The 21,046-nt window shown below is 42.5% G+C and overlaps 1 protein-coding gene and 3 pseudogenes across 2 annotated transcripts in view; 2 read left to right on the top strand and 2 right to left on the bottom strand.

The window, feature by feature from the left end:
* The first annotated feature begins 8,559 nt into the window (after positions 1–8,559).
* On the top strand, positions 8,560–9,160 carry LOC105806826 (annotated as a pseudogene). The gene has a single exon (XR_001137294.1). The product of XR_001137294.1 is annotated as an SUMO-conjugating enzyme UBC9 pseudogene (transcript).
* Positions 9,161–11,781: 2,621 nt separating this feature from the next.
* LOC105806828 lies at positions 11,782–12,636 on the top strand (annotated as a pseudogene).
* A 3,804-nt stretch (positions 12,637–16,440) lies between these two features.
* On the bottom strand, positions 16,441–18,740 carry LOC105806814 (annotated as a pseudogene).
* Positions 18,741–20,056: 1,316 nt separating this feature from the next.
* HSD17B3 (hydroxysteroid (17-beta) dehydrogenase 3) overlaps positions 20,057–21,046 on the bottom strand; it is a 52,000-nt gene continuing 51,010 nt past the window's right edge. The window contains exon 13 of the mRNA XM_012640017.1: positions 20,057–20,167. Coding sequence (XP_012495471.1) covers positions 20,057–20,167 — 111 coding nt within the window. The remainder of the gene's footprint in view (positions 20,168–21,046) is intronic.

Raw genomic sequence — 21,046 nt, 5'->3', positions numbered from 1 at the left:
AGTGCAGATATCTTTTTTATAGAATGTCTTTTGTTCTTTTGGATAGATGCCCAGTAATGGGATTGCTGGATCAAATGGTAGTTCTACTTGTATCTCTTTGAGGTATCTCCATATTGCTTTCCACAGAGGTTGTACTAGTTTGCAGTCCCACCAGCAGTGTATGAGTGTTCCTGTCTCTCCACATCCACAACAGCATTTATTGTTTGGGGACTTTTTGATAAAAGCGATTTTCACTGGAGATAAGTGATATCTCATTGTGGTTTCGATTTGCATTTCCCTGATGATTAGAGATGTTGCGCATTTTTCATATGTTTGTTAATCATTAGTCTATCTTCTTTTGAAAAGTGTCTGTTCATGTCTTTTGCTCAATTTTTGATGGGGTTGTTTGATTTTTTTCTTGCTGATTTTCCTTAGTTCTGTATAGATTCCAGTTATCAGCCCTTTGTCGGATGTGTAGCATGTGAATATTTTCTCCCATTCTGTAGATGGTCTGCCTAACACACTCTTAAATAGGAATTGTAAGCTATTACATCCTTTTCTCTCTTTAGGAATCAACTCATGCCTTAGTCAGTGACTAACACACCTCCCACCACTCACTACACATTGGTCAGTGACCGTAAGTCTTGAAGGAAATAACACATCCTTCCTCACCTCCCGGATGTTGGGACCTGGCCATATTGATTTAGTCTTGCTGAAAATACACCCATTGGCCACCAGGGGGAGTAGTGGCTGGCTCCTACAGATGTCCCCCAGCTACTGAAAACTGCCCAGTATGCAGAGGTTCTCTTTTTGGGGTGGTCAGTAAAACTTATTCATATTCAAGCCCGGTGTTATGATGGTTCTGGACTGTGCTCTAACTCTTAGGGTAGAACCTAAGCAGTCTGCTTAAGTTCTCTGAGCTTCAGTTTTCTCATCTATAAATTTAACATGATGAGACCTTTGTGGCAGGCTGCCCTAAAGCACCGACGCCCTTGGTGTGGCAGCTCCCTCTCCCTCAGCTCCTCCTCCTTCCTTCACGACATTGACATCACCCATTAATGTCTGTTGATATGCCTTAGTGGTTTTGTTTTACTACTGTGGGAGGAGGCAAGAGTTTGAGTCCAGGTCATGCAAATGAGGCCTATTCCGGATGCCGCCTACCAGTTAGGCACTAGGCTTGGGACGAATTCCACAACATCCCATATCCTGGGCCAAGGGATAGACGTGACTGGGTGTGTCTGCCAGCTCAGGCTGCCATACAAAATACCACAGTCTGGGTGACTTAAACAGCAGACATTTATTTTCTCACAGCTCTAGAGCCTGGAATCCAAGATCAAGGTGTAGGCATGTTTGGTTTCCTTTGAGGCCTCTCTCCTTGGCTTGCAGATGACCACCTTCTCACTGTGTGTTCACAGTCTTTTCTCTGTGTGTGTCTGTGTCCCTGGCGTCCCTCTGTGTACCCAAATTTCCTCTTCTTGTAAGGACACCAGCCAGATCCGATTAGGGCACACCCTAACATCCTCATTTTAACAGAATCACCTCTTTAAAGACCTTATCACCAAATATAGTCACATTCTGAAGTACTGGAGGTTAGGACTTCAGCATACAAAATTTGGGGATGACACAATTCAGCCCATACCACTGAGGAAACTCAATAGGAAAGATCAGCAAGAGAAGAAAGTGCACATTTTCCCCAAGAGGTGGGCTCCAGGGCCCAGGCTCTCTACAGGAGACTTAGTGTAGATTTGCATTTCCGGGGAAGGTCTCCAACCCCCTACTGCCCTCTGTTATAGGGAAAGTTCAAGAGTAACCGGGTCAGGGAAGGGATGTACAAACCACTTGGGCACCAGTCTGGATTGGGTGCCAGCAGTTCATAGGAGTTATCTGGGAAAGCCAACTGCCCAACACCTGGACACCTTGGGAAGTCATACACCTTCCAGTCAGTGGAGGGGAAGAGGCCGACAATCCCCAGGGAGACTGAGCTCCAGCTCTCTGCAGGACCTCCTGCTGGCAGAGGCAGGATTCCAGAGAGCTCATTGTCAAGGCAAAGCAGAGCAGAGTCCCAGGGTCCTTTTGAACAGGTCCATAAGGTGTGCCAGGTGAAAAAAGAGAGTGGAAGGCCATGGGGTTGATAATGTCCTGTCTCTAAGCCTGAGCAGAGCCCCTGTGGTTAAAAGGGAGGGCCAGAGTCCTGTGGAACTTTGCTTTGTGTTGTTTTCCATTGAAGATTTCATGAAATTTGGTGTCAGTATTTAAATAGTAATAATAACTACCAACTGTTATCAAGTGCTAACTAAATGCCAGATACTGCCCTAAACTTTTTATGTGCATTAACTCATGTAGAACCTTGGAGACAAAGGTAGTCCATGTCCTCCCACCTCTACTCACAGGCCAGTGATGCTTAGGTTTCCTGGAAGCACCCAAGGTTAGCCCACTGGCAGAGCATGGCCTTCCTGTCGGCAGTAGCCTGCAGCAAATGTGCACAAATGGGAGTGACAGTAGGTGAGGAAGTCCGTGGCAGACAGCAGCCAATGCGCTGGTCGTGAGTGTAAGTGGCCAGTTCTTCCCTAGCTCCTCCAGAAGGGCGAGTGTCAGCATAGGTCTACGGAGGTTCCCCTCAGGGGACCACACTAGGAAACCTCCCAACAATGACTTTTCAAAGCTATCCTGGCAAATTCTTCCTCTTGAATAGATCCCATACAATTGTTCCATTTTTCCCAGAACTTTACAAGTTCAACATACATGGTATGAATCATGATTTGGGCTCAAATGAGTGTTTGTCTCTGTACATTTGTACATTTTAAAAGAAGAAGAGATGTTCAGCTGTACATTATTTGTCCAGTTTTGCAGCTTAAATATTGTTAAAACTAGGCCTTGGACTCAGGGCTTACATTGCCTGGTGATTGAGAAAGTTTTTTCACTAAAAGGCTGAGTTGCTTCAAACTTTCTTCTATTTTCCATACTCCACAGTCTGTGTGGGACACAGTCACTGATGAACATTGCAAACATCCTCATTCTCCTTATATAACATCATTCTCCAGGCCTAACTAAAATACAATACATTGGAATGAAAAAAATAGGCTCCATTAAATGTAAAAAAACAAAACAAAACAAAAACAAAAACAAAAACCTTCTAAGCCAGTAGTCTATGTTTTAAGTCACTATCTAAAAATCAAGGAGGAATTGGGTAAAAGAAAAATGTCAAAAGTCAGTAGCTGTGGAATAAGCTGATCGCATTAATTAAGAGTCATCTCTAAAAAATAAGCTGGTTTAAGCAGTTTTAGAGGAAAGTTCTTTCAAACCCTCAAGGAATTGAAAATATCTCTGCTATTTAAACTTTTCTGTAGGATAGAAACAAACGAAAAACTTCCAAGTTAGTATTACTAAGGGAGGATAAATTAGCAGATGTGTTCTGGAGCAACCAGTGCGGTACAAGGAAACTAGGGTGTGGTGTCATGAAGCCACATGAGGAAAGTGGTCCAAGAAGAGTCAATGGATGACAACTAAAATAAAAACAAAAAAAGTGACCACTGGACTGGCCACATAAGGATCATTGCTGACCTCGACAAGCATAGTCTCTGGGAAGAGGTGAGAGCAAAAGCTAATCGGAGTGAGTTGAGGAGAGAATGTGAAGTAACAATGTGAAGAATGTGAAGAAACAGTAACAAAGAAACACTCAAGAAGTTTCATGAAGGAGAAAAGAGAGGAGGCAGAGCTGCAAGGTGATGTGGAGACAAGGAAGGAATTTTTGTTAATGGTACATACTAGAGCTTGTTTGGATGCTGACAAGAATGATCCAACGTGAGAGAGAAACTGCTGGTGAAGAAAGGCAAAGAGAAAATTACAGGTGAGAAAGGATGGAAACCAGAGGACCATGGGCCTTGGATGAGAACAGGGACACTTCATCCATGGTAAAAAGAGGAAAGCAAAGAATGTGGATATTTGGGGGGTGTGTAATTATGGTATGCATAAATGTTTTTCTGTAAGGACATTTATTGAAACATTGTTTATAATAGCAAAAAATACAGAACAAACTAAATGCTTAATGGGGCATTTGGCTAAATACTCCAGAATATTATGCAGCCATTAAAAGTGATATTATATACCTACAGCTACCATTATACTTAATGGTAAAGATTGAATGATTTTTTCCTAAGATCGAGAAAAAGGCAAGGATTTCTGCTCTCACCACTCCTATTCAACATAGTACTAGAATTCCTAGCCAGTGAAATAATGCAAGAAAAAGAAATAAAAGGCATGCAGATTGGAAGAGGAGAAATTAAACTGTCCTTATTTCCAGATGACAGGATTGTCTGTGTAAAAAATTTCAAGGAATCTGCAAAAAACCTGTTAGGACTACTAAATGGATTTAGCAAAGTCACAGGATATAAGATCAGCATGCAAAAATCGATTGTATTTCTATAAACAACCAATGAAAAATTGGAAACTGAAATTAAAAACACAATATTGTTTATAACTGCTAGGAAAAAGAAGGAAGGAAAGAAGGAGAAGGAAGGGAGAGAGGAAGGAAAAGTACTTAGATTTATATCTAACAAAACACATATATGATCTGTATGCTAAAAACCACAAAACTCAAAAAAGAAATCAAAGAAGACCAGTATAAATGGAGAGGCATACCATGTTCATGGATTGTTAAAATTCAACATAGTAAAGATTTCAATTCTCAATTTGATCCATAGGTTTAACATAATTCCTATCAAAATCCTAGCAAGAGTCTTTGTAGATATAGACAAGTTAAACCTAAAATTTAGATGGAAAGGCAAAGTAACTAAATCACTAAACCAATATTGAAAAAGAACAAAGTTGGAGGAATTGAACTGCCTTATTTTAAAACTTACTATAGCTACAATAATGAAGATAATATGGTATTGACAGAATCGTAGACACATAAGTCAATGAAACAAATAGAAGTTCCTGAAACAAACCCTCACAAGGATGGCCAACTGTTTTTTAACAAAGATGCAATAGCAACTGAATGGAAAATAGATAGCCTTTTCAACAGTGTTTGAACAACTGGACATGAACTTCAACCTAAACTTCACACATTATACAAAAAGCAACTAAAAATCGTTAATCTAAATGTAAAATGTAAAACTATAAAACATTTAGAGAAAAACATAGGAGAATGGTATTTGTGACCTAGGGTTAGGCAGGGAATTTACAGATATGATTCCAAAGACATAATCCATAAAAGAAAATAGTGATCAATTGGATTTCATAAAAATTAAAAATGTTTTCTCTGTAAAAAAGAAGAAGAAGAAGGAGAGGAGAAGGAGGATTAGGAGGAGGAGGAGAAAAAGAAAAACTCTGTTATGAAGATGAAAAGACAAGCCACAGGTTGGAAAATATTTTTCAAAATTGTGTCTGACAAAGGCTTTGTATCCAGAAGACATAGAGAGCTCTCTAAACTCTGCACTAAGAAAACAAAAAATCCAATTTAAAAATGGGCAAATGCTTGAACAGACATTTTATCAAAAAAGACATATGGATGGCGAAAAAGCTCATGAGAAGATATTCAGTATCTTCTATTCATAAGCAACAGAAGTAGCTCTACACTAGGTCAAAAAAGACAATGTGATTTCTACAAATTCACCAGGTCACTCACTGTCGAAGCCCTGAGTTGCCATGTAAGAAGATATCTGTGCTGTGAGAAAGCCCAAGCCACATGGAGAGGCTTCAACTGACAGCCTCAGCTGAGGCCCCAGCCAATGGCTTGCATCAATTGCCAGATGTGTGAATAAAGAGACCTCCAGATGATGATTCCAGTCCCCAGCCACAGTCACTCCCAGTCACCCAGCCATCCCAGCAGATGCTCAACACATTCTGAAGCAGATACAAGTCTTTTCCACCATACCCTGCCCAAATTCATAGCCTGGAGAATCCATGAGCGTAATATTAATAAAATATTTGCTTTAAGCTGCTAAATTTGGGAGTAAGTTACTACCCAGCAATAGTAACCAAACAAACTGTCAATCTTTGTTCCCTCTGCAAAATATATTGACCGGAAATCAGTGAGCATGCTTACTAACATCTACTATGCATAAAGATACTCTGTTATGTACCCTTTCATTTCTTCCTACCAGTTGAGTTGTATGCTTATGAAGAGGCATTGTGTTGTTCCAAAACCTTTCAATGTCATTTTATTTATTATTATAATTACATAATTGAATTAAAAATATATAAACTAATGAAGTTTTGGCATGAAAAGAAAGAGTTATTATTATTATAAAAACTAGGGTGAGTGCTTTGGAAAGACTCAACAAGGACAAATCAATAAAAGTTACTATCGTAAAAAAAAAAAGATAAGAATTACATTTTGCTATAATGACTTCTTGGATTTTGAAAATTATATGCATACCATAAAAGGTTATCTTGCCTCGTTGAAGGTTCAAATGGTATGATGATAAGACCATATTAAAAGCATTTATAAAAAGTAAAAAAAAGAAATTACTATTGTAGAAGTAGGTGTGAACAAGATATCTATAAAAGATTGTTGAAGGATTTTAAAAATCCAAAAGGATACTACATTCAGATTGCTTTCAAATGTTGTTAAGTTCTCATTCCACTTTAAAGAAATCAAAACTACATATTATAGTTGATGCCTTAGATGAGTATGATTTATGTAAGAAAGACAAGCTGCAATTCCAATCAGTGGACCCATATTTAAAGGAAAGAACTTGGCCCTAGATCAAAAGATTGGCAAAGGAATACACTTTTATATGTTTTAAGTTAAAATAAAGTGTTTAATATACCAACCCTTTGACCCAGTAAATCTACTCCCGGGCATAAACCTAAGAGAAATGAAAACATATGTCCACAAAAATACTTAGGAAAAAAATGTTCATGGCAACACTATTCAGGAAAACCCAAACTGGAACACCAAATGTCGAGGAGAATGGATAAACAAATTGTGTTATATTCCTACATGAAATAACACTCTACAATAAAAAGGAACAAATCCAACAACAGGGATGAATCGCACAGACACGATGCTGAGTAAAAGAAGCCAGATGCAAAAGAGCCGAAACTCTGGTTTCATTTATATGAAATTCTAGGATAGGCGAAACTAACCTATAGTGGGAGAACTCTGGAAACTTTCTCGGGTAATGGAACTGTTCGTTATCTTGATAAGGTTGTGGATCACACTTCTGTGTCCATTTGTCAAAATTGTACAGTTAAGATTCTGTATTTTAATGTATGTAAATCTTACCTGAAGAAAATAGAATTTAAAAGCTCCAGTGGGGGATGGGGAGACGATGGAGTTATAGATAAAACAAGAATGGCAGACTGTCAATAATTGTTGAAACTGAGTGTTGGGTACATGGGATACATTATACTATTCTGAATACTGATTACTTTGTGTATGTTTGGAATTTTCCACAAGAATTTTTAAAGTTAAAGTGTTTAAGGAATGTGTTATTGCCTATGATTCCCAGCTTTAGCCAACCTCTTTGATGAATGGCCCAACTCCCTGCCCCAGTCTGCTGCACAGATTACCACATGCTCTCTCCTGAGCTCTGGCGTGGGGTCAGTGCAGGCAATCTTTCAAAACCACAGCCAGGACAGGAGACTACTCCTCTGTACCACATATTCTAACACTTAAACACCTGCCCTGTTTCATAAGTGATTCATGTCATGGTAGCTCATTAAAACATTAGGGGAAAGGTGAGATGACAGCAGAAAAACAAACAAACATGAATTTTGTTATCAGACAGAGCTGGGGTCAAATCTCAGGTCTGGCATCTTTAATCTCTGTAACAAGACAATTCAATGTCCCTGAGCTTCCATGTCCTTATCAATGTAAGGTGGGCAAAAATTATCTCCCCATGTATGTTACCCTTTTCCCCAGTAACAGAAGTCTTGAGATGTGTGAATGGTGTCACAAAATGCCAGCCTCCCTTGCAGCTAGGTGTGGGTGTATAACTAAGCTCTGCCCATGAGAAATAAAAAAAGAATGTATCATGTGACAACTTCTAGGAATCTTTCTTCAAACAAAGCAGGCGTACACTCTTTGCTCCTCTTTCATCACCTCCTTTTCCCATCTTGCTGCCTAAATATAGATGTGATGGCTGGAGATGAGCCACTATCTTGGACACTGTAGGAATAAGGTAGTGGTAAGCAGGAGGACCTGGGTATGTAAAAACTTCCTGGAACAGAGCTGGCATTCCTGCCCTGGACCGCCTAGCTATGGACTTTTATACAAAAAAGAAAGTAATATCTTCCTTTTCTAAGCCACTCTGGGAGTCTCTATTACACAATTGTAAGTTTGCAACTGAACTTAAAGCTAACTAACGCAATACCTACTTCATTGTGTGCAGTGGTGAGTGAAAATGTACATGTCTATAACACATATTAGGTATAGAAGGTAGCAGTAAGTAATTGTTCTCATTACACCCCTAGAGTTACTGTCTTGTTGATTTGCTGTATCCTTCTCTGGATCTACTTACAAGTAACACGTAGTAGGCTTTGACAAATACTTGTGGGAGAGACAAAGAGAACTGCCCGCTGCCTGGCTCAGACCTCCCTACACTCACTGAGGGCATCAGAGCAATTCTGAATATGTCAGGGATGGCCCTCACCAGACTCTCCCAGGAGCAAAAAGCTTGGAGGAAAGACCACCCTTTTGTGGCTGTCCTGACAAAAAAATTCCAACGGCACGAAGAACCTCATGAACTGGGAGTGCGCCATTCCAGGAAAGAAGAAGATTCCATGGAAAGGAGGTTTGTTCAAGCTGCGGATGCTTTTCAAGGTTGACTACCCATCCTCACCTCCAAAGTGTAAATTTGAACCTCCATTATTTCACCCCAACGTGTCCCCTTCGGGCATGCTGTGCCTGTCCATCCTGGAGGAGGACGAGGACTGGAGGCCAGCCATCATGATCAAACAGATCTTACCAGGAATACAGAAACTTCTAAATGAACCAAATACCCAAGACCCAGTGCAAACAGAGGCCTACATGATTTACTGCCCAAACAGAGCGGACTGTGAGAAAAGGGTTCGAGCACAAGCTAAGAAGTTTGCACCCTCATAAGCAGTGACCTGTGTCATCGCAAGAAGGAAGGGATTGGTTTGGCAAGAACTTAACATTTTTGCAAATCTAAAGTTGCTCATACACTTACTAGTCACCTAGGGGAGGGCTCGGTGGGCACCATCTTCCATTGCCGCCACCAAGACACAGTTCTCGATTCGCTGAATTGCCCAGTTTTTCATACAGGGTCTCTTCCTTCAGTCTTTTGTATTTTTGATTGTTATGTAAAACTTGCTTTTATTTTAATATTGATGCTGGTATTTCAACTTCTGTAAAATGATAAACTTTTATACTTGGGTAAGTCCCTGGAGCTAGTTTCCTTTGGTCTGATGCAGGCATGATTGACACCTGGTGGAGCTCACTTGGCCTCTGGCGGGCTGTAGAGAAAAGAAAATCCCCCCTCCCGCCTTTGTTCTCTCTTCAGAATCTGGCTGTGTTGTTTTGAGCCTCAGATCCAAAGCCAGCCAGCCAGCTGATTCCGCATCACTTCTTTTGTGTTTATATGGCATTTTGTCTGTGTTGTTGTTTAGAGTAAATAAACTGTTTAGAGTAAAACCCAAACACTTGTGGGAGTGAATTGCATATATCACGCTCCAGTTTTTAATGATGGAAGACATACTGGCTCAAAGGGGAATAATTCAAAAGGGTTAATCATTTGACCAGACAGGATCTAACAATAATTCTAAAACCAAGAATGCAGGGATAAAAACAAAGGAATCTTGAAATGGGCACCCTCATAGACTATAGATCAAAGTTTCTCAACATTAGCACTGTTGACATTTTGGGACAGATAATTCTGTGTTGGTTGGGGAAGGGGCTGTGCTGTGCATTCACTGCAGGATGTTTGGAAGCAACTCTGGCCTCTACCAATGAGAGATGCCAGGAGCATTCTCCTTCCTTGAGTTATGACAACCAACAAATGTCTCCAGACATTGCAAAATGTCTCCTGGGGGACAAAATTGCTCCCCAGTTGAGAACTACTGCAAAAGATGGAGGTATAAATTTATACAACTTTTTAAGAAACAAGTTGGTAATAAAAATAAGGACCTTTAAAAATGTTTAGACATCTTTATCCAGAAATTCTACTCTGAGAAAATAATCAGTAATGTAAAGATGCACACGCATCAAAAATATAAAGATAAACAACCTTATTTTAAAAATGGGTGAAGGAGCCTGTGGTCCCAGCTACTCAGGAGACTGAGGTAAGAGGATTCTTGAGCCCAAGAGTTCAAGATCAGTCTGGGCAACATAGTGAGACCTCATCTCAAAGCAAAATAAAACAAAAATGGGTAAAGGATCTCAGTATATATTTCCCCAAAGAATATATACAAACAGCCCATAGGTCTATGAAAGATGCTCAAAATCATGAGCCATCAGGGAAATGAAAATCAAAACCACAACCAGATACCACTTCACACCCACTAGTATAGCTATAATCAAAAAGACATATAGGCCGGGCGTGGTGGCTCACGCCTGTAATCCTAGCTCTCTGGGAGGCCGAGGCAGGCGGATTGTTTGAGCTCAGGAGTTGGAAACCAGCCTGAGCAAGAGCGAGATCCCGTCTCTACTAAAAATAGAAAGAAATTAATTGGACAACTAAAAATACATAGAAAAAATTAGCCAGGCGTGGTGGCGCATGCCTGTAGTCCCAGCTACTCGGGAGGCTGAGGCAGGAGGATCACTTGAACCCAGGAGTTTGAGGTTGCTGTGAGCTAGGCTGACGCCACGGCACTCTAGCCCGGGCAACACAGTGAGACTCTGTCTCAAAAAAAAAAAAAAGACATATAAATAACAAGTACTAGTAAAAATGTAGAGAAATTGGAACCCTCATATTCTGCCGATGATAACATAAAATGGTTCAGTCACTTTGGAAAACAGTCTGACGGTTTCTGAAAAGGTTAAACATAGAGTTACCATATGACCCAGCAATTCCACTCCTAGGTATACACTCAAGAGAAATAAAAACATATATCTAACAAAAACTTGTACACAAATGTTTGGAACAGCATTACTCATAATAGCCCAAAAGTGGAAACAACCTAAATGCTCATCAACTGATGAACTAATAAATAAATTTGAAATATTCATATGATAGAATGTTATTCAGAAATAAATAATAAAAATAATGAATCTTGAAACCATAATGTTAAGAAGTCAATAACAGGAAGTCACATGGTATATGATTCCAGCTATGTTAAAAGTCCAGAACAAGCAAGTCAATAGAGAGAAAAAGCTCATTTGTGGTTGCTTAGGTCTGGGGGTGGGGTTGGGGGGTGGCATGGGAAATGATTGCTAATGGGTATGGTGTTTCTATGTGGGGTGGTGAAAATGTTCTAAAATTGCTCTAAAGTTGATTGCGATGATGGTTACACAACTCTGTGAATATATCAAAAATAATAGGATTGTATACTTTAAATGGATGAATTGTATAGTATGTGAATTAATAAAGCCATTATAAAAAACAGTTGAAACATCAACAACAGAAAGATACACATACAGAAATGTATATTGTTATAAGTTATTTATAAGATTTTAAAAATCAGAAAACACCTAAATGCAAAGCAAAAAGGGATGATAAAATAAATTGTGTTCGATCATATGGACAAGTATTAAGCAACCATTGTAAATCATCTTTTGAATAGTTACTAAAATCTTAAGAGAAAAGGCAGAATATAAAACCTGTACTTAGACTCACATGCAAACACACACACACATAAAAAATTATAAAAGGAGTCTCTTTGTCATCTTGCAAGATGGTGGGTGGAAAAGTTAAGAAGCCAGATACCAAGGAGAAGAAACCTGAAACCAAGAAGGCAGTGGCTTCAGTGGCAAGGCTAAAAAGGGTAAACTCAAGGCTAAAAAGCCCCAGAAGGGGAAGCCCTGCTGCAGGCAAAATCCTGTCCTCGTGAGAGGAATCAGCAGATATTCCCGATATTCCAGAAAGGCTATGTACAAGAGGAAGTACTCAGCCGCTAAATCCAAGATTGAAAAGAAAAAAAGGAAAAGGTTCTTGCCAATGTCAAAAAACAACTGGTAGTGACAAGAATGGTGATATTCAGGTGGTTAAACTTCGCAAAATGCCTAGATATTATCCTCCTGAAGATGCGCCTTGGAAGCTGTTGAGCCACGGCGAAAAGCCCTTCTGTCGGCATGGGAGAGAACTGCGAGCTGGCATCCGTCCTGGGACCATCCTGACCATCCTCACTGGGCACCACAAAGGCAAGAGGATGCTTTTCCTGAAGCAGCTGAACAGTGGCTTGTTACTTGTGACTGGACATCTGGTCCTCAATCGAGTTCCTCTGTGAAGAACACACCAGAAATCTGTAATCACCACCTCCATAAAAACTGGTATCAGCAATGTGAAGCTTCCAAAACATCTTACCGATGCTTACTTCACAAAGCAGCTGTGGAAGCCCAGATACCAGGAAGGTGAGATCTTTGACACAGAAAAGGAGAAATACAAGGTGACAGAGCAGTGCGAGGTTGATCGGAGAGCTGCGGACTCCCAAATTTTACCGAAAATCAAAGCTCTTCCTCAGCTCCAGGGCTACCTGCAGTCTGTGTTTACCCTGACCCATGGAGTTTATCCTCACAAATTGGTATTCTAAATTTCTGACAAAGAACCTAATTAAATAGCCAGGGGAAGAAAATAATCAAAGGAAATCCACCATCAATGAAGAATGGTTAATTCTGGGGGATAGGATGACTGGTGATTTATATTTTCTTCTCTTTTTTCTATAGTTTTTATATTTCCTACATATTTCCTATTATATTTCCTGTATCTAATCAGAAAAAGTAAAGATTAAAAAAAGACAGTTTATTTCCACAACTTACTTGAAACTTATAGACTATAAGAGCTGAATAGAAAAGGATAGATCATGTAGTAAGACCTGATTTTACTGATGAGGTAATTAGAGCCCAAAGAGGCCAAGTGGCTTGGCCCACTGTCAGTCATCTTGTCAGAGCCTGTGAAACTGAAACAGTTCCTCTCCTCTGTGGCCTCCTTTTCTTCCTTAACACCCTCACCCCTTAGACACACACACACACACGGGCAGCTCAAAAAATTTGAGGCATTTCTTTCCCAAATTGGCTTCTGTTCTACAATTTCTACGGGATTAGGTAGGAAAGACCCAACTTCTCTCGCAGATGAGTCAGGCCCAGCTGAGGCCTGAGCACAGTGGATAAGCAACAATGAGGACAATCATCTTTTTTTGGCATCCGAAGCAGACGAATCTGATTGAAATCATGCTGGCCCTGGGATAAGCATCCTCAGCTTTCTCTGGCAAGGATTGGCTTAGGCAGCCTTTGAAGTGGGGCACTCTGGTTCCCATCCACAAGAGCAAGGCAAGGACGAAACCCCAGGGAACCACCCCAGCAACAGCTGCCGATGCTTCTCTGAGCAGCAGCCCATAATCACCTCATTTCCCTGCTCCCAGTGTTGTCCAAGGGCCTCTTCGGCCTTTGGCATCCTGGAAAGCAGCACAGATGGGAGGCTGGAAGAACGCACAGGGAATGCATCTATCCAAATGGCCAGCTTCTGATGCTGCTCTGTCCCAGGGCTCCCAAGCTCTCCAAAGGTAAGAGAATCAGGCGAGAAACAAGAGCCCAGTGCGCCTCAGCAGAAACTAAAGGTCAGTGAGAGTTGGCAGTTCTCCCTGTTCCTGAATGACTCCCAGAGGATGGTGCATTGGAAAGTGGTCAGTGTTGAAATCCAGACATGTGGGCCTGGCCACAGAAGCCTGATTCTTCCCCTTGTCTCTACGATATGTGAAAGTGAAAAATACAGAGTTCACGGTATAATGCTCACCCTTTGACATTAATTTCAATTAAATAAACTTAGCCCAGACTGTAGGGCTCTTCTGTTGTGTTTTAGCCTAGTGACGGTGGGCAAGAGATGACCCAGGTTCAAACCCCAGCACTGCCACTCACTGGTCAGGTTAACCTGCACACGTTAGTTAACTCTTCTGTGCCTCAGTTTCCTCATCTGCAAGAAGAAGACAATAATAATAGTACCTACTTCTCAAGTCGTTATGAGGCTTTACATAGTCCCCGACTATGATTACTGTTCAACAAATGCTAGCTATTATCTAATACTAGTGGGGATGGGGACAAAGATCTTCAAATACAGAATTTTTCCACCCTCACTGCATAAGCCAGTCCAACCAACATCTGGGAGTCTTTACTGTGAAGAAATTCTCACTTACTTTAAAGACCTTCAAGAAGTTTATTGGATAACCATTCAAATCAACTGAGGATTAACATATTAGAAAAACTCCAGTATCATACAACTAAAAATTATCTCTAAAAATCCATCCCAGGCTGTATAAACTGAAGTACATTCCTTTCTCCCCTAAGCTGCTGATTGTGGAAGTTCTTCCTCAAAGGCACATTTACCAAGGTTTGATGTAAAGGTTTCTAGAAACAAAATACCTATACGTTTATAAGTTGCTCCAGCACTAGCTGAAAGGCCAAGCAATTCATAATTGATACATGCTAGGACACACACTCGTACTAAGATTAATTAGTGGGGCACACTGTATTTTCCAAAGACAGGCATGACAATATGGACCATTTCACTTGATACGTGAGGTACGTTTGGCATCCCTCTCACCGAATGGCATGATGCTCTGTGACTTCCAGGGTTAAGTCTTACAGCTTCTACCTAGTTTTCTTTGGTATACTCATTCTTGGAACCCAGCCACCATCCTTCGAGGAAGACCAAGCAGCCAGTTAGAGAAGCCATGAATAGGTGTTCCATGTGGCAGCCCCAGCTGGAGTTCAAGCCAACAACCCCCTCAATTTCCAGACACGTAAGTAAGCAATTCTTCAAATGTTTCTAGTCCACGCACCACCCTGTGTGTCTGAAGCACCTCAAGAGTTGAAGACCTACAGAAACCTCATTTCTACAGTTATCAACTCCTGCATTAAAGCAATGGGTTTTTGTTTTGTTTTGAAAAAGTGCTCTGATAATTTCCTGTACGGTTTTTTTAAACTATTTACATGTTGACTTCTACGTGCTCTTACATTTGTGTTAAACATTTATACATATTCTTTACAATTTGTACATACGTTAAATGGCTGTATCATAAACACTGTTCTATGGGATTTTATAAAATAAAAATCAAGTGGGGAAAATAACTTATAAAACATTAACAAAAACCCATGACATTGAAGAATAAGACGTTCCCATATTCATGTTCATTGAATTTCCTCATCTACTCATTTTTTGATTTCATTTTATTTATGCTGCCTGGACTTTCCATTTTCTGTAATATAATTATTAGGTCAGAAAGATGAAAGCAGTAGGCGGTAATGTGGTTAGGCAACTGTGGAAGACGGAAATCCTCGTCCACAGGAGTGAGACAGTGTGTCTGAGTGTTCAGATTTAGAGCTGACAGTGTGTCAAGACCCTGTTTTGCTTTAGGACATTAAGTGAAGTACTGTGCTGAGAAAAAGTGTGTGTGAAGTTTAGGACATAGGAAGACCCATCAGTCTGTACTTTCTCTTCAGCATAAGAGCCCAGGGATTCTGCACACTGTTCAGGCTGTCACCCTTCTCAGTACCCGAACTTTCCACTGGGGGATGGGAGCAGAGGTGCCAAACTGTGCTTTTTAATCTTCTCTGACAACACCATTGGCCCGCTAGCCCACAATCCCAGTCGAGCAGGTGCCATGCTAGGACCAGCACTTCTCCTTAAGTCTGATGAACAATTTAGGAATGCAGAGGGGAGGGGTCCTGGGCCGCAGAGGGTGCCGCCTTTGCACCTTCCCCTAGAGCAGCGATCCCCAACCTTTTTGGCACCAGGGACTGGTTTCATGAAAGACCATTTTTCCATGGGCAGGAGGGCAGAGCTCAGATGGTGATGGCAGCAACAGGGAGCCACTGTAAATACAGATGAAGCTTCCCTGGATCGCCCACTGCTCACTTTCCGCTGCGCGGCCCCCCAGTTCCTAAGTTTCATGGAAGACAATTTATCCACGGAAGTGGGGGAGGAAAGAGCTCTACCGCCCAGTCCCTAACAGGCCACATACCCAGGGGTTGGGGACCACAGCCCTAGAGTACTCCTGCACATAGGTATCAGCACAGCTACTCAACCCTGGGAGCAAGGCCATAGAATTTTTTTAAAAGCCCTCACATTTTTCTTACTTATTCTTTCTGGCATAAAACATGCCTTAACCACGATTAGGAAGGAAGGAAGTATGAGGAGAAAGCACTGGTCCTCATGTGAGAGCAACACATCGGAAACAATCCCAAGGGCAGTAGGTGGGCAGGTTGACCTGCACATCTGCCAAGCTACGTCCCCTGACAGGACAGGTGACAGCCCACCTGCCACACACCATGAGGGCACCAGCAGCCCCAAAAGCCCCCTGCTTCCTCCCTCATGAAATGTAAGCACTTGAGTCATAACTGTGTTAACGGAAGGTATGCAGATCTCCCTAAATGGACAGGAACCCCAGAGGACTGAAAAGAGGTATAAAAATATACAAACATATATATTTTTTTATTCTGGCATGTCTCATATTTTTGAGAAAGCAATTAATAATTAATTATCTGACATTGGGGAAGAACTTGAAGATTGTAGGTGACTTATAAATTACGGTTCTATGTATCAGTGGGAGGAAACCCCTAATTTTCATTCAGAATTCTGATAACTTTAAGTACTTACCAAAAATAGAGATAATTTCCATTTAAATCATGGAAATAATGGTTTAAATAATAGATATGGAAAAAAACAAAAGAAGACCATCCCTAATAACTGATGTCTTTAGGCTGGTTAATAAAATAAATGCAGTTTTTTGCAACTCTTTTTTGGTTTTCTTTCTTTCCTTTTTTTTTTTTTCCTTTGTGATAATAGAGAAAAAAATCCATTTTGAATTGCATTGCCCCAGGTCAGAAAGAAGCACTTCGGAATTTTCTTCATATTCTGTTTTGTTCTGTTCTGCACAACCAGAAATCGGCTGCGGGGCTGCGTCAACTTTTCTGCAGTTGTTTGGTAGAAGTGCACTTGCTGCTCCAGGCACAGGCGAACGATGCTGCTGCAATCGTAGATCCGATTGCTGTCAAAGTGATTCATCTCAGCTTGCAATGCATAAGACATGGTGCCGACTAGTTTCACCATGCTCTGTTTATCTTGTGGGGTGATTTTGCTAGTTGCAACTAGTTTATCACTTTCTATCACTTTTTCTATTGCTCCCTTGTGGGTGCCAGTGGTATCAGGCAAGCGGCCAAGAAAACCTTTATACTCATGATTACATTCCATCAGGAAATGGAGATCTTTCTTTGGCTATTCTGCCAAGAGACTGGCAATTTCTTCCTAAGTCTTTCCTGCTTCTGTTACAGCATCACTGAGATCGGTTTCGCCTTGATAGCCACTAGAACTAAAGACTTTTACTCTGTAAGGCCTTTCCTACCTTCTGATATTCCTTAGGAAATGGTCCTGCACACAACTTCCAACGCCCTTTCCCCGCAGTCAGCAGCACCTTCAGGCCACCATCCATGGCCTTGGCGAACTTCCCAACAGCATCGCACTTCCGCCCTGTTTCTATTAAGTCCAAGTCAGATGCCTCTGGTTCCATGGCGGAAAATATCAGAACTCCTGCCAGCTCATCTTTCTCGGCCTTTATCTTTCCAGTTTTCCATTCCTTCTCATCTCAGAAATTTAGGAATTGCTGGAAAACCTCCATTTCCGAAATGACGGGATGCTGACACGTTCTGGTCACCCAGGCCTGAAGTCTCTCCATGTGCATTTTGATAAATTCCTCTTCAAAGCAGCCTGTGACTTGTTTGTCTGGAAGAGAAGGGATTGGAATGGCTGACCTAGACTTAACCGGGAGATGTTCCTGTAACCAAAGTCCTTACCCGTGGTTTACAGATGGATTAGTATCAGCAGGTGTTAGCTGATACTCAGTGTAGCTCTTCAGACAGTACATTTTGGAGCCTTTCCTGGGATCTGCCACCACACAGTGAAACATAAAAGTAGGATAAACCCACATTAGGCCATAATCTCCAACAAAACTCAAAGAGGTTATTATTCTCTTTGGGTTTTGCTAGTTGTTTGGTCAACAAATACTGCTCTGTTCTAGGTTTTGCAAATCCAGAAAATTTGTTAAGTGGCAGCTACATGGAAGATGCACCAACACGACTGTTCCCTGCTGACCGTCTCCTGCTTCAGCTGATTCTGAATCCTTAAAGTAAGGTGAGGAGGACTTAGGGTCATCCCAGACTTGATCCCAGTCATCATCATCACCAGTTGCTGGACCTCGGTAGGTCTGTGGCTGGCCAAAGGCAGTGTCCCAGTTGTTGGGAGTGGTTTTTTGGGTGCCAGGCCCCTCTGGCGTGGCCCCCTAGCCATCTGAGCTCTCCCAGTTCCCAGATTTGGAGGCACTCCAGGCTGAGCAGGGGTCTTCGCCACTGCCAACCTGGTTATTGCTGTTGGCAGCTGACGAATTGGCTTGAGCTGTACTTAGTGACAGGAAATTAAGGAAGGCTTGATCAGCCATTGAGTTTCCTCAAGAAAACGGATCTTTTCCATCATTGGATAAATTTCCATATAGTGTGTGGGAACGAGCCCTCCTCCTCTGCTGTTCCTTCCTTCCAGGCACCCTCCACCAACATCCGTATTTGTAATTGTGATGACTTCTTCACTAAACCTCAATTCATTATTTCCAGGTTCGGCAGCAAAATCATACATAAACCGAGCCTTGGTGGCCATAGCGGGTGGGTCCGGGAGCCGGGAGGGCGAGGACAAGGGCGGCGGCTATAGTTGGGCCGGTCAGCCGCCGCCCTCTCCTGCAGTTCCTGAAGTCCGCGGCTGCGCGGCCCAGGCCCTGCCCGCCAAGTCTCCCATTTACCCCAACGTGGCGCCCTGGCCCTCCGCCACAGCCGGGCCTCTGCGCCCCCTGGCCGCCACCCCCGCCCCCGCGCCCAGACTCCGCCCCCGGCCGCCACCACCTCTCCCTCCCCCCCTCCAATCACTTGGATCTCCCCTGCTGGCCGCCGCCCTAGTGGGCTGGGGCTGGCGCTCGGGGGATAACGTTCAGTGGTGCAGAGAGCCACTCGGTTTTTAAACTATTTTTAATAACACATGCTTGCATGTTTTTGCTTTTACAGTCTTAATAGAACCCCAAATATAAATGACATGGATAAAGCTGGTGCTGCATTCATTGAAATGGGGGGAGGAGGGAGACCAGAAACGGGCTTGCTGTAGCTGCGGCCCAATGCCTGCCCTTACCCAGCTTCCTGGGCCTCTGAGGAACCCAGTTTGAAAACCAGTGAGCGCTCCAGCACTACAGAAATCTTGAAAAAATCTAGCAACCTCAGATATTCTTCGAGTTTCGACTTTTACAAACATAGCTATGAAAGTAGTTTACTAGGCTGGGTGCAGTGGCTCATGCTTGTAACCCCAGCACTTTGAGAGGCCGAGGTGGGAGGATTGCTTGAGGCCAGGAGTTTGAGACCAGCCTGGGCAACAGTAAAACCCCCTTCTCTACAGAAAGTAAAACAATTATCCAGGCGTGGTGGCGCGCCTACAATCCCAGCTACTCAGGGGCGGAGGCGGAAGATAGCTTGAGCCCCGTAGTGGGAGGCTGCAGTGAGCCATGATGATGCCCCTGCATTCCAGCCTGGGCGACAGAGCGAGACCCTGTTGCAAAACAACAACACAACAACAAAAGTAGCTTAGTAGGTATAATTGTTCTCAATATTCCAAGAACCAGAAGTTTCATCTCACCACATTTATATAAGCCCAGTATAGAAATTCCTCCAATTTTACCCATAGACACCTTCATCTCCTTACACACCAAACCCTAAAACCCCACGACACAACACATGGTTCTACAGCACAGCTTTCCCAAAGACCTCCAGATTCAAGTAAAGCGGCAAAAAATGTGTATTCTCAGTCTCTGTGGCACCATCCCCCTCCGGCTTGGGGGCTGAAGGGTGCTAGTCTACTCGTCCGGCCCCTCTTCAGCCACGCGGAGCTGGGGAAGAAGAACCACGCTGGATTCCACGGGTGGCCGACGACCGCGGCTACCTGGCCTTGGCGTTCCGCTTCAGGTAATCCGTGTAGCGCGTCAGGAGCAGCCTTTGGAAGGCGCTGCTGTAGAATACCCAGGCGGGGATCAGGCTCAGAAAGCCCGCCTTCAACAGACAAAAAATGAGAGTGTCTGGCAGGAAAGAAGAGCATGGAAGGTCTGCGACTCAAGCACCTCAGCTCATATTCATGGTCTTTGAAAATAGTTTTTTCTGACTACTGAAATGAAGTCCCAAAATCTTTTAAGTAGCTGCTGAAGTTTAAGGGTCTTACGACACTTTCTCAACACATGAGGTTTTCTCAGACACCACAGCAGTCCCTTTAAACTCCTTTGACACCTGCATAGCATCAGCCCTAAGGAAATTCTTTTTTTGAGACAGAGTCTTGCTCTGTTGCCCCAGGTAGAGTGCAGTGGTATCCTCATAGCTCACTGTAACCTCCAACTTCTGGGCTCAAGAGATCCTCCTACCTCAGCCTCCAGAGCAGCTTGGACTACAGGCAGGCTTCACCATGCCCAGCTAATTTTTTTCTATTTTTTTAGTAGAGACGGGGTCTCACTCTTGCCTAGGCTGGTCTCAAACTCAAGCTCAAGCGATCCTCCCACCTCAGCCTCCCAGAGTGCTAGGATTACAGGTGTGAGTCACCGTGCCTGGCCAAGAAAATAAAGATCTTATATTCTTTCTGCATGTCCGCTTTGTAGTGTGAGTTAAGTTGGTGATTCTGCACATTGTTAGGGCGATTCTGCATGTTGTTGAGGTTCTACAGTAAAAATAGCAAATAATAACGTGAGAAAGTTCAATATCTCTTGGTAGAGTCTTTGTGAGTCCCAGGAGCTAAAGGAATGCTTTGGGAGACTTTAGGGCATTGGTAGTGAATCCTTCTAGCATCCATGAAAAAGAGAGAGAAGGAAAGAGGAAGAGAGGGGGGGGAGAAAGAGAGAGAAAGAGGAGAGAGGAAGAGAGAAGAGAAACGAGAGAGGAAGGAGG

Source organism: Propithecus coquereli, unplaced genomic scaffold (assembly GCF_000956105.1).
Source record: "Propithecus coquereli isolate 6110/MARCELLA unplaced genomic scaffold, Pcoq_1.0 Scaffold147, whole genome shotgun sequence".
Classification (NCBI taxonomy): domain Eukaryota; kingdom Metazoa; phylum Chordata; class Mammalia; order Primates; family Indriidae; genus Propithecus; species Propithecus coquereli.
Note: the sequence above shows the minus strand (reverse complement) of the source record. Positions and strands in the feature narration are given on the sequence as shown.